At 41.8% G+C, this 16,966-nt stretch overlaps 1 protein-coding gene across 1 annotated transcript in view; it reads right to left on the bottom strand.

Annotated features, from left to right (window-relative positions):
- The window catches only part of CYP2J2 (cytochrome P450 family 2 subfamily J member 2), a 45,753-nt gene that overhangs the window by 28,253 nt on the left and 534 nt on the right, over positions 1-16,966 (bottom strand). Inside the window, 3 exon segments of the mRNA NM_001160288.1 lie at positions 756-916; positions 1,290-1,439; positions 6,570-6,732. Of these exon segments, the coding sequence (NP_001153760.1) occupies positions 756-916; positions 1,290-1,439; positions 6,570-6,732 (474 nt within the window).

Below are 16,966 nucleotides of genomic sequence, written 5' to 3'. Positions count from 1 at the left end.
GACTTTCTGGATCATTAAAGAATGATAACATCTAGAGAAGGTTACCTAAAGCATTAGCAGAGAAATGCCCAGGAGGGTTTCCCCAGAGAGTCCTTCTCCACATGACAATGCTCCTGCTCATTTGTCTCATCAAACATGGGCAGGCAATTTTTGCAAGTTTTAATGGGAAGTCATTAAGCATTCACCTACAGAATTGGAAGGAGAGCTGGAACTTAAACTCAGAAACTTTGATATTGGATGCAAGTACCACCAAGCCAAAACCCTGTCCCAAAAACTAATTTTAAAACTTTGTACTTCAAGAACCAGTATTGAAGTACAATGTGTTAAGCTGCTGCCTGCAATGCCAGCATTCTATATCAGAGGGCTGGTTCAAGTATCGGCTACTGTATTTCTGATCCAGCTTCCTGCTAATGTGCCTGGAAAGGCAGTAACTTGGGCCCCTGTCACCCATGTGAGAGACCAGGATGGAGTTCCTGGTTTCAGGCTTTGGCCTGGCCCAGACCTGATCATTTAAGCCATTTGGGGAGTGAACCAGCAGATGGAAGATCTCTCTCTCTCTCTCCCTCTCGCTCTCCCTCTCCCTCTCTCTCTTTCTGCTTTTCCCTCTTTTGGTTACTTTGCCTTTCAAATATATAAATAAATCTTTTGTTTTAAAGTCTGCATTTTAGCATCAAAAAACAAAAAGGAAGAACCCATCTGTGTCTGACATTAGCCTCAATATTCTTAACCAGAATATGGAAAGGTAACCTCCTTACCTGGCACAGCATCGAAGCTTCCAAATACATGACTTCATCGAATAACTTCAACAGCTCCTGAAACTGACCATCGTGGTACTCAAAGCGCTCCCCAAAGGTGATAGAGCAAATGATGTTGGAAACTGCATTGTTGATCTTGAAATGAGCATCAAAAGGCTGTCCTGGAGGTGGAGGAAGGAAGAGACGTATCCTTCAGATTAGCTCATTTCTGTTTTCTACTGGGAGTCTTCTTTGTATGCCATAAGACATACTTGACACAGAACTATAAGACTCAGGTCACAGCACGCTACACATGTGCCACACACAGTAAGTACTCAGTCAGTACCTAGAACATCAAACTGAAGACCAATGTTTACATTCAGTAATGGGTTTAACAATCATCTCTGTGTGCTTAATTCTAGAACTTGAGGGAAGGGCTCTATCTTTGGTGCCTGGCACAGTGCTGGGCATAGGATCATATTTAGATACTTCATAAGTGTCTGTTCAGTGAATGCACAGGTTACAATGTCTGCATCTGTCCCAGGCAATGCTCACCGCCTTCCTTTTCCATTGCCTCAGTGAGGTGTCGGGCTTCCTCCTGAATGCGTTCCTCTAAGCTCTTCTTTCCTAAACCAAAGTTCCTTAGTGTCATCAGGGCAAATCTTCTCTGCTCCTTCCATAGCTGGCCACTGGACATGATCAATCCTGGGAACAAGAAGCCAATATTATGGTATTCTGATTTTATAAAGTAAATATCTGACAAATAATATAGGGATGTTTATCTGACTGACGAAAGGAGGGACATTAAGGCACTTGAAAACTACTCAGAGAAATAATCTCAAAGTAATGAGCACTATAGCTAACATTATCTGATTGTGTGCAATGTCAGGTACTTTAGTACTTTTTATGCACTATGTAATTTAGTACTCATGGAAACTCTATCAGATAGGTACAATTATCCTCCCCATTGTACTGATGCAGAAACTGAGGAACATGATAAAGGATAAAGTAAACTTTCCTAGGTCACACAGTTAATAAACAACTAACCAGGTGTTCTAATTCAAGTGTGGCTGATTCCAAAGTGCATGGTTGAATTATGAGTTACAAAAGTATAGTTACATATTTTTATTATACTAAATATCAGGAGTGCATCATGGAGGAGACAAAGTCCATAGTCTTAAGAAGTCAAAGAAATGGTTTTCAGGAGAGGTAGTAACACCGCTATTCCTTGAAAGGTAAAGGAGTGACTCAAGGGAGTAAGAAGAGAATGCTCTATCAGAAAGAACAGCATAGGCAAAGGGGAGAAAAAAGACTTGGGGTGATCAGCAGGCCACCATTTGTTTCATATCACAAGCAATGCCACATGCCTTTCCATTTCTTCACTTCCATAGCACTCCTCAGCTCTTGCCTTTTAACACATTATTACAGAATAGTTTAAATTTACCAAACAAAAAGTATGAGGTATACAGTTTCCATATACCTCGCACTCCATTTCTCCTACTAATGTCTCATTAGGATCTTTGTCACAATTAATGAGCCACACCAGATTTCCCTAATTTTTAAATCCAAATTCTTTTTATCTCTCCCACCCTTCCCAGCCTCTAGTAATCAACATTCTGTGTTTAGATTGAGATTTTGGTTTTTTAAATATTAGCTCCTACATGTAAGGGAGAACATTCAGTGTTTGTCTTTCAGGGCCTGGATTATTTAACTCAACATGATATCCTCCAGTTTTGTCCATTTTTCTGCAAATGACATGATCTCATTCTTTTTTATAGATGAATGGCATTCCATTGTGTTTATATACCATATTTTCTTTACCCATTCATTAATCTTCATGAATATTTTGGTTGATTCCATATTTTGGCTATTGTGAATAGTGCTTCTGTAAACATGGTGGAACAGGTACCTCTTTGATACAATGTGTTTATGTCTTTTGGTATATATCCAGTAGTGGGACTGCTGGAACATATTGCAAGTCTATTTTTAATTTTTAAACAAATCTCCATACTATTTTCCACAGTGATTTAATTAGTATACATTCCCACCAACAGTGTTTAAGAGTTCCACTTTCTCCACATCCTTACCAAAATTTGTTACTCTCTTTTTTATAATAGTCAATCTAAAAAGGGTAAGCTGGGTATCTCATTATGGTTTTGATTTTAATTTCCCTGATGTGGAGTGATGTTGAGCATTTTTTCATATATTTGTTGGCAATTCGTGTTTCTTCTTTTGAGAACTGTCTATTCAGGTCATTTGTCTGTTTCTTACCTCTCACCCTATATAAAAATCAACTCAAGATGGATAAAAGACCTCAGTGAAAGACCAGAAACCACGAAATTGCTAAAACAAAATGTAAAGGAAACATTTCAAGACATTGGTGCCAGTGATAACTTCTAAAATAAGAACCCAAAAGTACAGGCAAATAAAGCAAAACCAGGCAAATATAATAATATCTAACTTAGAACCTTCTGCACAGCCAATCTAAAAGAATGAGATAAATTATTTGCAAGTTACTTAACTAACGAAGAATTCTTATCCAGACTATATGAATAACTCGGAACACCTGAGTTCTTTCAATACATGGTTTTGGTGTCCACAATCCCAATGAAATGGATTCTTCGTCATCAAAGCCATGGCTCTGCTTCCACCTCATCTTATTTGGCCTTTCAGAAGCACAAATCACTTCTTTCTTGAAATACCCCTTCCAGCAGTTCTTGAGACATCATACTCTACAGATTTCCTTCCTAATTCTCTGCCAGCAACTTTCTATAGCTTTTTCTGGTTCATCTCTACTATAACATCTTGAAAAGGTAGAATTCTTCAAGATTAGGTATAAAGTCTCTTCTCTTCTCACCCCACACTACATTTCTGGAAAATCTCATCTCAGCTGAAAATTTGAAATAGCATCTATCAATAGTCATCACTGGGGCCGGCGCCAGGGCTCACTTGGTTAATTAATCCTCTGCCTGTGGCGCCGGCATCCCATGTGGGCTCTGGGTTCTAGTCCTGGTTGCTCCTCTTCCAGTCCAGCTCTCTGCTGTGGCCCAGGAAGGCAGTGGAGGATGGCCCAAGTGCTTGGGCCCTGCACCCCATGGGAGACCAGGAGGAAGCACCTGGCTCCTGGCTTCTGATCAGCGCAGTGTGGGCCGTAGCGGCCATTTGGGGAGTGACCCAATGGAAGGAAGACCTTTCTCTCTGTCTCTCTCTCTCTCACTGTCTAGCTCTGTCAAAAAAACAAAACAAAACAAAACAAAACAAAAAAAAACAGCAAACAAACAAAAAAAAAAGGAGTCATCACCACCCATTTCTGTCCCCAAACTTCAGACAAATATATACATATACCAACTGCTTGACTTTGCTGATGTATAGGTATTTCTTTTCTAATTTTTTTAAGATCCATTTCATTCATTTGAAAGGCAAAACCACAAGAGGGAGATGAGGAGAAAGCAAGAGAGAGAGAGAGAGAGAGAGACTGAGAGAGAGATAGCTTCCATTCGCTTGTTCACTCCTCAAATGACTAACAGCAGAGCTGGGCCAGACTGAGTCCAGGAGCCAGGAATTTCCTCCCAGCCTCCCACATATGTGCAGTAGCCCAAGGACTTACACCATCTTCGACTGCTTTCCCAGGCCATCAGCAGGGAGCTGGACTGGAAGTGGCCAGCTAGGTCTTGAACAGGCATCCAATGAGATGCCAGTGCTGAACATGGTAGTTTTACCCACTTTGTCACAATGCTGAGCCTTGTACTGGCATTTCTTTTTTTTATTTTTATTTTTTTATTTTTTATTTTTTGACAGGCAGAGTGGACAGTGAGAGAGAGAGACAGAGAGAAAGGTCTTCCTTTGCCGTTGGTTCACCCTCCAATGGCTGCCGTGGCGGGCGCGCTGCGGCGGGCGCACCGCGCTGATCCGATGGCAGGAGCCAGGGAGTTATCCTGGTCTCCCATGGGGTTCAGGGCCCAAGCACCTGGGCCATCCTCCACTGCACTCCCTGGCCACAGCAGAGGGCTGGCCTGGAAGAGGGGCAACCGGGACAGAATCCGGCGCCCCGACCGGGACTAGAACCCGGTGTGCCGGCACCGCAAGGTGGAGGATTAGCCTAGTGAGCCGCGGCGCCGGCCTGTACTGGTATTTCTAACTCAATGGCTAATTCATTACGTTTTCCACACAACACCTCACCAATGTAGTCCTGGGATTAAATAAAAGCTAATGTGAGTGAGTGTCCATTCATGGAATAAAGTGAAGAAATAGTCAGACAGGGGGAATCAGATGTGAAAAATAAGAAGGACAATGAATTTGAGGAACTAAAAAGTTTCCAATGTGGTAAGTACAGGAGTTAAAAGAAGATAATGAAATGGAAATAAAGCTTGATCAGGAGTTGTTCATGTAAATCCTTGTTAAGGATGTTGGTTTTTAATCTAATGACAATGGAGGTTCTGAATGGTTTTAAATATAGAAGGAAAATATCATCCTTTCACCACACATTTTTTTTTTAAAGATTTATTTATTTACTTGAAAGTCAGAGTTACACACAGAGAGACAGAGAGGCAGAGAGAAAGAGAGGTCTTCCATCTGCTGGTTCACTCCCCAATTGGCCGTAATGGACGAAGCTGTGCCAAGCCAAAGCCAGGAGCCAGGAGCTTCTTCCGGGTCTCCCACATGGGTGCAGGGGCCCAAGGACTTGGGACATCTTCTACTGCTTTCCCAGGCCATAGCAGAGAGCTGGATCAGAAGTGGGGCAGCTGGTACTCAAACTGGCACCCATATGGGATGATGGCACTGCTGGTGGCAGCTCTACCCACTATGCCACAGTACCAGCCCCTCTCTCTATATTTTTACAATTAATTAATCTTTATTGGTTTGGAAGAGGGCAAAAGAGATCAGAGAGAGATCTTCTATCTGCTGGTCTACCCCTCAGCTTCCTGTAACAGCTGAAGATGGGCCGGTCCAAAGCCAGAAGCCAGGAACTTCATCTGAGTTTCCACATGGGTGGCAGAGACCTGAGTACTTGATCCTTTACCTGCTGCTTTCCCAGATGCATTAGCAGGCAGCAAAGTATCTGGGACTCTAACTGACTGTAAAATGGAATGTGGGCATCCCAAATTGTGGCATAATCCATCATGCCGCAGCACCTGCCTCCCTACTCACTGCTACATCACTCATGCCTGGCACTGTGCTTCACTGTGAATGGATGTAGTATTAATTGATGAACTATTTCAGAGAAGAAGTGGTAAGCATCTAAACATGCTTCTTTGATAGAATAATAGATTTGAGATTTTCACTTTGATTATTAAGTCTTTATTTAATGCTAATTTTAAGTATTCAAGCCAATCTGTTCTAATATCGACAGGAAGGCTTGACCCTTTGTGGCACGGCCATAATGGTAGTGAATAAGGAACCAGAACCAGGAGGAGGCAAAGCAGGAGGAAGCAGATCCACATCCATTGTCTAAGGGAAGAGGTTTGGAATGAGAAAACAAGAAAGAGAAAGGCATTGCCTGCTCCTCTGTTGCAACTAAGTTATATGATGACGTCATCATCAAAGCATCCTGAGAGAGTTTGTGCAAAACATATGGCTCCTCCCATCTTCTCTGATGGTTGACCCTGCCAAATCCTCTTCTGAGCTGCTTTCAGTCAGGAAATGTGGGCATCCAACTTCTTTTCACAGCAGAAATTTGCTAAGAAGGCTGATTTCTGGCAGTATCAGAACATTATAGTCACAGATCGCTTCTCGGCCTTTTGGCTAAAATCAAGTGTAGAACATTATAGTCACAGAGGCCTTTTTAACAGACCATAAGAATATCAAACACCCACATTACATTGGTCAAAATCTTACCATTTTTCTTGAAGGAACGTTCCCGGATAGGGGGCACAGGGCGGTTAATGAAGTTTTGGTCCATGTGGACAAGGACTTCTTTGATTAAGGGCAATCCAGTTACAATGACAATAGACTTGCCAGCCAAATCCAGGCAAAAGAGGTTCCCATATTTCTTCACAAACTGAAAAATAGTTACACAGTCACAGTTAAATGTGCACATGTCTGTATCCAGGAAGAGATGGGGTGTGAGTGGCTGAAGGGCTCTTAACAAGGGGAGTCTGTATCTGTGTGTGCACCTGGCTGAGTCTGAGGGGAAGGATTCTATCTCCATTTCTTTCTTTTTTTCTTTTTTATTAAATTTATTTTTTATTTAGTAAATATAAATTTCCAAAGTACAGTTAATGGATTACAATGGCTCCCCCCCCATAATTTCCCTCCCACTCACATCCTTCCCATCTCCCGCTCCCTCTCCCATTCCATTCACATCAAGATTCAATTATCTTTATATACAGAAGATCGATTTAGTATATATTAAGAAAAGATTTCATCAGTTTGCACCCACACAGAAACACAAAGTGTAAAAGACTGTTTCAGTACTAGTTACAGCATTATTTCATATTGGACAACACACTAAGGACAGATCCCACATGAGAAGTAAGTACACAGTGACTCCTGTTGTTGACTTAACAATTTGACACTCTTGTTTATGGCGTCAGTAATCTCCCTAGGCTCTAGTCCATGAGTTGCCAAGGCTATGGAAGCCTTTTGAGTTCGCCGACGTCAATCTTATCCTGACAGGGTCATAGTCAAAGTGGAAGTTCTCTCCTCCCTTCAGAGAAAGGTACCTCCTTCTTTGATGGCCCTGTTCTTTCCACTGGGATCTCACTCGCAGAGATCTTTCATTTAGGTCTTCTTCTTTTTTTTTTTTTTTTCCAGGGTATCTTGGCTTTCCATGCCTAAAATACTCTCATGGGCTCTTCAGCCATATCTGAATGCCTTAAAGGCTGATTCTGAGGCCAGAGTGCTATTTAGGACATCTGCCATTCTATGAGTCTGCTGTGTATCCGCTTCCCATGATGGATCGTTCTCTCCCTTTTTGATTCTATCAGCTAGTATTAGCAGACACTAGTCTTGTTTGTGTGATCCCTTTGACTCTTAGACCTATCAGTGTGATCAATTGTGAACTGAAATTGATCACTTGGACTAGTGAGATGGCATTGGTACATGCCACCTTGATGGGATTGTATTGGGATCCCTTGGCATGATTCTAACTCCACCATTTGGGGCAAGTCCGACTGAGCATGTCCCAAATTGTACATCTCCTCCCTCTCTTATTCCCACTCTTATATTTAACAGGGATTACTTTTTAGTTAAAATTTAAACACCTAAGAATGTGTGTTAATCACAGAGTTCAACCAATAGTACTAGAACAAAACAAAGAGAAAATACTAAAATGGATAAAGTATTACATTGTACATCAACAGTCAGGACAAGAGCTAATCAAGTCACTGTTTCTCATAGTGTCCATTTCACTATCTCCTTTTCTCCTCCTCTCAGCTAAACTCAGATTCAATTCACTTTAAGATTGGAAGTTCCATTATAAAACATTTCATTCCTACATTCAATCAATATGAATAGAGTGTACATCCACCATGTGTTCCTAGAACAAGGCACGAAGATGTAACTGTCATAAAATAAACAAGGTCTTTATCTTTAAGTAGCCTTGAGTCTAGTAAAGGCAGAGAGTACAGCATGTGTGACCTACCTAGGAGCTGAGACATGATTCATATCAGTCTGGTATAGAAAGTGCGGGCTTCTTCGTAAACCGTAATTTCTGTTTGAGTAGAAGATGGTAGAAGACAACGTCCCATTCCTCAACATGTGCTAGTGAATATAAAGTGCACTACAGGGCAGGGTCAGGTATGGAGAAAAGCATTCTATCTCTGAGTTATATGAAATTCTGGCTCAGTAGTTCACTAGGTGTGGGCTTTTAGAATGTTGCTTCACATTTTGAGACTCAGCCCCCTGACTATAAAAGGGAGAAAATTATTTCTCCCTTGAAGGGTTCTGTGAGGCAGAAAGAAAGTGATGATATGAAAGGTACTTTGTTTTCTGGTTCCAGGCACACAGCCACCCAGCGAGTCTCCAGGGGATGAATGAGCTCTGTGTACAAACAGACGTGGATTCTTGCTGGTAGCAACACAGGCCAAGAGCACACTGAGGAGCCAGAGGAAGACGCTCATGTTCACAGCCAGCCATGTTCACGGGCTGCTCAGTGAAGCCCTTCTCGTGTTTTATCTCATTCATCTCACAACCCCTCTGTAGTTGTAAGGACATTCTTGTCTTTCAGAAAAGCAAAATGGGTTACAGCTGAAGTTTTGTAGTCAAGGTGACAAAGCTATTGGGCAGTTGAAGGAATCTGCCAGGTATTATGTAAGACCAGAGGACAAAGACATGAACCTGCGATGGCTCCAGGGCCTCAGTGTTTAGTGGGAATGAGAGGTAGAAGCGAGTGAGGGACTTTGGGGAATTGGGTGAATATGTCCATGCATGGACATGGCACGGCTGTGCCAGTAAGTGCAAATATTGGTTGAATACTGATAGTATATGGCCACTCATCAAAGTCCTTCCCAACTTGCCTTTTGTCTGCCCAGACTGTGTCTAGCTGCAGGCACTAATATGAAACAAGAGGGTCCCATTCTTCCAGGTGTCTGTGGTCCCTCTCTCCCATCTCCACCAGCATGCACTCACTGGTTACTATGTCACTCTGAGTCCCAGTCCTATAGTCCCACCCCTACTCAATCAAAGCATACATAATGGATTCAGTCTCATCCTATCACCTTGCTCCCAGATTAAAGATCAAGCCTGAACTGAATACTTCCTCTGTTCTTCTGGCCCAGAGTCTCCCATTAAATATTCATTTCTAGCATGGTGTGTCCCTGTCTTGCTACAAAGGGCAGAACCAAGTTTCAATCTCAAGCCAGTTTGCCTCTAAAGTACAAGTATTGCTTCCAAGAAATGGCAGTAATGGGTCCATACAGATCAAGCGAATTCTTTGATTTCATCTTGTTGAATGCCTTGGTGAACTTTTTGGGCTTTACAAGAAGGATTTCTGGACTAACTTCAAATATTCAATAAAGAAGTTTTTGGAACAGCTGAAAATCTCAGTTACAATGAATTTTAGCATTCTGTCTCTACCAGCCCTCTATGTATTTTTCTAATTCAACAGAATTGGATCAAGACTTTATGGTTTCATCATTGTATAAACATGGATAAGTCAAATAACCTCCCAGTATTGATTATGGTGATATCTAACAATGCTTAAAATGAACCTCATCACTGTGCCAATAACTTTACAAAGAGTAAATGATCCAGAGGGCAACTGAGAGCTCTTTGTAATGCACAATACACTTCTCAGACATTATGAGAAATGGTGACTTGATCAGCATAGCCCTGACTGCTAATGGACAACTTAATACATTTTCCCTCATAGTATTTTTTTTTTGTCTGTTCTACTTAATATGACTGGTTTAATTCTGTAATTATCACACAGTTATTCTTAAGTGTTGAAAATTAACTGAAATGTGATCCCTGTTAAACATAAAAGTGGGAATAAGAGAGGGAAGAGATGTATAATTTGGGGCATGCTCGGGCTGACTTGCCCCAATTGGTAGAGTTGGAAACATACCAGGGGATTCCAATTCAATCCCATCAAGGTGGCATGTGCCAATGCCATCTCACTATTCCAAGTGATCAATTTCAGTTCACAATTGATCATAATGAAAGGACTAAGAGTCAAAGGGAGCACATAAACAAGTCTAGTGTCTGCTAACACTAACCGATAGAATAAATAAAGGGGAGAGTGATCCAACATGGGAAGTGAGATACTCAGCAGACTCATAGAATGGCGGATGTCCTAAATAGCACTCTGGCCTCAGAATCAGCCCTAAAGGCACTCGGATCTGGCTGAAAAGCCCATGAGAGTATTTCAGGCATGGAAGGCCAAGACACTCTGGCAAAAAGATCTCTGTGAGTGAGATCCCAGTGGAAAGAACAGGTCTTCAAAGAGGGAGGTGCCTTTCTCTGAAGGGAGGAGAGAACCTCCACTTTGACTATGACCTTGTCTAAACAAGATAAGAGTCGGAGAACTCAAGGGGCTTCCATAGCCTTGGAAACTCATGACTGGTGCATAGGGAGATTATTGATGCCATAAACAGGAGTGTCAATTGGTAAAGTCAACAACAGGAGTCACTGTGCACTTACTCCTCATGTAGGATCTCTGTCCTTAATGTGCTGTACACTGAGGCTTAATGTTATAACGAGTACTCAAACAGTATATTTCACTTTGTGTTTCTATGGGGGTGCAAACGATTGAAATCTTTACTTAATGTACACTAAACTGATCTTCTGTAAAAAAAAAAAAAAAAAGAAAAAGAAATTATCAATTCCCAACTTGACTCTCACTGGGATTAAACATGACAATAGGTCTGATCTGATTTCATCATCATTTAAAAAAAAAGTCATCTATTATTTTTCACTTTATGTTTCTGTGTGGGAACAAACTGTTGAAATCCTTACTTAAGGTATACTAAGCTGATCTTCTGTATATTAAGATAATCGAAAATGAATCTTGATGTGAATGGAAGGGGAGAGGGAGTGGGAAAGGGGAGGGTTGTGGGTGGGAGGGACGGTATGGGGGGGAAAGCCATTGTAACCCATGAGTCGTACTTCGGAAATTTATATTCATTAAATAAAAGGTAAAAAAAAAAAAAAAGAAGAAAGACAGAGGGTAAGGAAACAAAAAGGACATAAAAATAAAATGGCTCATAAAGCTAAGACAGGCTTAACATCAGAAATGAAAATAGAAAAAGACAAAAGGGTTGAAACATAAACTATAAAAAGGCAAACAAAAGCAACAGGAAGCAGAAAATTTAACATTAGGAATAAAAACTGCAAATGTAGGTGCAGGCAATTGGCCTAATGGTTAAGACACTACTAGGGACACCCACATCCCATATCACATGTCTGGGTTTGAGTCTCAGCTCTGCTCCCAATTCCAGCTTCCTGCTAATCTACATTCTAGGACCTATTAGGTGATGGCTTAAATAGTTGTGTCTCTGCCACCCATGTGGTAGACTGGATTGAGTTGCCAGCTACTGGCTTTGACCTGGCTCAACCTGAACTGTTGTGGGCAATTGGAGAATCAACCAATAGATGAGAGATCTCACACTCCTTCACTTTCTCTCTTTTTCTCCCCCTCAAATAAATAAAATAAAATTAGGGGCCAGTGCTGTGGTGTAGCAGGTGAAGCTGCTGCCTATAGTGCCGTCATCTCATATGGGCAATGGTTCAAGTCCAGGTTGCTCCACTTCCTATCCAGCTCTCTGCTACAGCCTGGGAAAGCAGTAGAAGATGGCCCAAGTCCTTGGGCCCCTGCACCCATGTGGGAGTCTTGGAAGAAGCTCCTGGCTTCAGATCGGCACAGCTCCAGCCATTGTGGCCAGTTGGGGAGTGAACCAGTGCATAGAAGATCTCTCTTTCTCTCTCTGCCTCTCCTTCTCTTTCTGTGTAACTTTGCCTTCCAAATAAATAAATAAATCTTAAAAAATAAAATGAAAAAATATTCCAAATGTAACATTTAGCATTAAAAGTGATGGCAAAATAAGACAGACAAAATAAATGTTTATTATAAAGAAAAATTAGAAGTGAGTTTAATGAAACAAGAGGTTAAATCATGATGATCAAGAGATATTGACAGAAGAGTTTGCACTGCAAGTAAATAAATAAATCTTTAAAAAAAGTTGGGAGTGATTCTATTTATTCTAAATTCTTAAATCTAAGAACCCATAGAATGAAGACAGAAAGGGAGGGTAGGGAAAGACTACCATTCACATTCCCACCAGCAGCAGGGAGGTCTGTTTCCTGGCTTCCCCACACTGAGCTGTGTCTGGGTGACTCATCATGAGCACAGAAAAGGTGCATGCTTCTGTATCCCCTAAGGTCTAACATCTTCTCCTCAATTTGTATTTGCATTTTAAAATATCACTTGTTTCTGTACTTCAAACATTTCTGTATTGGGGTGTTCAGTTTTTATTGATACATAGAATCTTTAATAAAAAATTACAAATGAAATTTTATTTGCATTACATGCAAATCAGGAAAAATATATACCAAGGTCCTGTAGAGGTACTGCTTGGTTTGTGTGTGAATGTGAGGGTGTGAGTGTGTGCGTGCAAGTGTGTTGATGGCAGGTCACACACAAGGAGGAGTAAGATTTTCTTTCTTGCTCTCACTCCATCTCTATCTCACTGTCTTGTTAATCTGTATCATAAATTGTTGTCCCAATGTGTATTTGTTACTTTTATAGTTAAAAAGCATTTCCATCCAATTAGAGAGTCTTCATTTTTTCTGAGTTATAGAATATTTGAAAACCTGGTGTGTGTCATGGATCTGCTCTCCAGTAAAATCCTGTACACGTGAATACATATAACTGTGTATGGTCTAAGAATAATGGTCTCACAGTTAGCTCTTGGGCCATGCTAATTTCTGAGAACAGTCTGCAGTAATCAGATTCAAGCTCAATTCAATAAGATTTTATGAGGTGCTCAAGAGTTGCTAGCCATTTTCTGGCATTGTTATGATCCACACAGAGGCAAGACAAACAGCAGTGGGGGTATGCTGCTTTCCTAGTGTCAAAGTCCCTTTAGAGAGGCCAGCTGTGCAGAAAAACAATTGTAATGTGTAGCATAAGATGACATATGCCATACTGTTGGTAAAAAGTAAAGGAGCTATGGTAAGAGAGGTGAATTTCCACTTCAGATACCAATGAAAAACTTCTAGGAAGAAATATTAATTGAGTCAGATCTTAAATGATGGGCAGGGTGCCAGCAGAAGATACGTCATATAAAGGCCAGGGAATTTTAGGTTGCAGACACAGCATATGCAGGTGCACAGGCAGGAAAATGTGGCTGTTTGGGGATAAGAGGCTACAATCTGACCAGAGTATAGGGCACATTAATTAAAGAGCACTGACCATGTGGTAGGTAGGTCAAGGCTAGGTGCTGGGGGATTCAACAAGTGCTTTACTTCAAGAAGCTCACAACTGGCCAGCGCCGTGGCTCATTTGGCTAACACTCCGCCTATGGTGCCGGCACACCAGGTTCTAGTGCCGGTTGGGGTGCTGGGTACTAGTCCCAGTTGCTCCTCTTACAGTCCAGCTCTCTGCTGTGGTCCAGGAGGGCAGTGGAGGATGGTCCAAGAGCTTGGGCTCCTAAGCATGGGAGACCAGTAGGAAGCACCTGGTTCCTTCCTGGCTTCGGATCGGCACAGTGCCAGGCATAGCAACCCTTAGGGGAGTGAGCCAACGGAAGGAAGACCTTTCTCTCTGTCTCTCTCTCACTATCTATAACTCTACATGTCAAATAAAAAAAAAAAGCTCACTATCAACAACCATATAACATACAGATCAATAATCAACCCTTATGATGACCATCCTGTACAGCAAACTGTCTAATGGGGACAGTTAGGAGCCCCAGGAAGACCAGTGGCTGGCACAGGTTCTTGGAAAATGTATCTCCCCAGTGGACAAGCACAATGCCAGGCAAAGTTGGTAAGGTAACGCGGGCCAGACTGAGAAGAGTCTTAATGCCAGCCACTTGTTTGATTTGCATTCAGAGGTCTGAAGATATGTGAGGGTGCAGAGGTGACAGAAGTGAGTGTTTAAGAAACTGGATACTGGAGGCACAGGTTCTGCTTCGTATTTTCTGTTATTTCTGGCAAACAGTTAAATGTTCTGCGTCTTATTTCCTAGATCTATAAAATGAGGAATATTCCTAGTTATCAGCTTGAGGATTGTTGTGATAAGGAATCATAATACTAAGACTAGTTATAAAATTATTCTTACTGATAGTTCAGTGAGTATATTTTAGAAAGAGAGCACTACAGTTGAGTGTTGTGGTGCAGCTGGTTAAGCTGCCACTTGCAAAGCCCCATCCCATATCAGAGTGCTGGTTAGAGTACTGGCTCCTCCCCTACTGATCCAGCTTCCTGCTAATGCATCCCAAAAGGCAAAAGATGACAAGTCAAGCGCTTGGACCCTGACACCCATGTGGGAGACCAGATGGAGTTCTGGACTACTGGCTTAAGCTTGGCCCATCCCTGGATGTTGGAGGCATTTGGGGGGAGTGAATTAGTGGATGAAAGTCAATATCTCTCTGACTCTCTCTCCTCTCTCTCTCTCCCTCCTTCTCCCTTTCCCTCCCCTTCTCATTCTCTCCCCACCCTTCTTTCCTCCCTTTCTCTCTGTGTCTCTCTGCTGTTCAAGTAGATGAAAATAATATTTAAAAACATTTTCAAAAAGAAAGAAGACTGTAGTAATGATATCAACAAAGGAATGGAGGGGCAGAGACCATAGTGGGTTCACAGAGCACATCAGTACCAGGTCAGATAAATGAAGCCTGGCATACCACTGGCTTTCCCTGAATTTGCTGTACAAGCTTTTGAAGAAAGGAGAGGAGAAGAAAATACAGAAGTTTCAACTATGTCCTGGGAATTCTGACATTCATTTTATAGTCATTGATATATTTCAGTCTTATCATAATCTTATAAAATATTCCTAGTTTTCAGAAAAAAAGAGGCATGGAGTTTCATCACATAGCTAGTGAGTAGGCATAAGATCTGGGCTCTATTCAACACATTCTGCTGGTCTTACTCTCAACAGAAAAGCTGAAGATATTCTCCTTCTCTTGCTACTGGCGACATGACTTCCTACTCACATTTTCGAGACTCTCTAGATGTGGCCAGTGGGATGTAAACAGTGGTTATGTGTGCATCTTCTGCGTCACATCCTTCAGTGGGAGCTACCTTCTTTCCCCCTTCCCACGGGCCACACACATACATGACGGTGCTGGTGGATGACCAGAACAAGAGATACTAATTAAAAATGAGTTGATAAACAACTGTCTACCAGATGTTCAGGAAAATAAAACGACCAAAGTACAGAGGATATAAAGGTCATTTCACCAAGAAGATATGACAATCTTAGATATATACTATGCACAAAAACAGAATTTCCAAATACATAAAGGAAACACTACCAAAACTGAAGGGAGAAATGGAGAAACACAAATGGAGGTGTCAACATGCCTCTCTGAACAACTGATAGATTCTGCAGATATGAAGCTGGCAAGTTAAGAGCTGACTACCATTGCCCAATAAGATCTGATTGATATATATAGAACATGCCGCTCTCCAACAGTAGAATACACATTTTTTTACAGTATGCATGGCACATTCATCATGGTAGACTACATCTTGCCTCATTACATAGACCTCATGCTTTAAAAGAATTGAAATCACACAGAGCACGTCCTCTGAACATATTGAAACCAAACTAGAACTCATTAATCAAAGGATAAAAGGAAAATGTTCAAATACTTGGAAATTACACATTCCTTAAACAAAGGCACAGGTTTAGGAGCCCAGCTTTAAAATTCTGTGACTAGCGTGCCACTTAGTGTTACCAGTTTGGTGTTTCTCCTGTAGAACGATAAAACCTTGTCCATGTGTTCTTGGGTACACTGGCATGTGTTTATTATTTTTTAAAATTTTAATTATTTAATTTCACTTTATTTGAAAGGTAGAGAGACAGAGAAGGAGAGACGGTTCACATCTCAAATGCCTGCAACAGTCAGGACTGGATGAGGCTGAAGCCAGAGGCCTGGAATTTCATTTGCATCTCCCCTGTTGGTGTCAGAGAGCCAGATACCTGAGCCATCACCTGCTGCCTCCTGGGTGTCAATCAGCAGAAAGCTGAGGAGCCGGGTCTTGAATGGGCACTCTGATATAGTAGGTGCCTGTCTCAAGCCATGTCTCACTGGCTGTGCCTAATGCCTGCTCCATGGCCATGTTCAAAGCACTCTGGGCATTCGTGGGGAAAAGGAAATTAGTGTTTGTCGTGGACTACAAGCCATGTTAATGATGGACATTTTATTTAATGTCATGACCACTTGTCGCAGCGCTGTCTCTCAGCAAGATACCTGTGCTGAGTGGCAAGGACACCAGCTGAGGATTTTTGAGAAGGTGATGTCTGGGAGAACTTTAAAGAATTCAGGGTTATCAGGTGAGGCAGCCTGAGGAGGGCATGATTAGAAAGAGGGGTTAAGAAGTGTCCCCGGTGAGGGACTGAGAACATTTAAGCCGAGGAAGGAGCTCTCTAAGTCATCACTTCAGTGAGGGCTCTGCAGAGGCGGGTGGGGCAGGCTGAAGCTGAGGGGCTCAGGGCGGTGGTGGGAGGCAGTCAGGTGAGATAAGGGTTCAGGTAGTGGTGTCACCATTGCACATATAAGAGAAGGCAAGTACAGCATTTTTTTTTTAAAGGAAAATAATATAAAAGAGGATAAGATAATCATGGTATA

The sequence above is a fragment of the Oryctolagus cuniculus genome, chromosome 7 (assembly GCF_964237555.1).
Source record: "Oryctolagus cuniculus chromosome 7, mOryCun1.1, whole genome shotgun sequence".
Classification (NCBI taxonomy): Eukaryota; Metazoa; Chordata; class Mammalia; order Lagomorpha; family Leporidae; genus Oryctolagus; species Oryctolagus cuniculus.
This window is presented reverse-complemented; position numbering and strand designations above follow the sequence as displayed.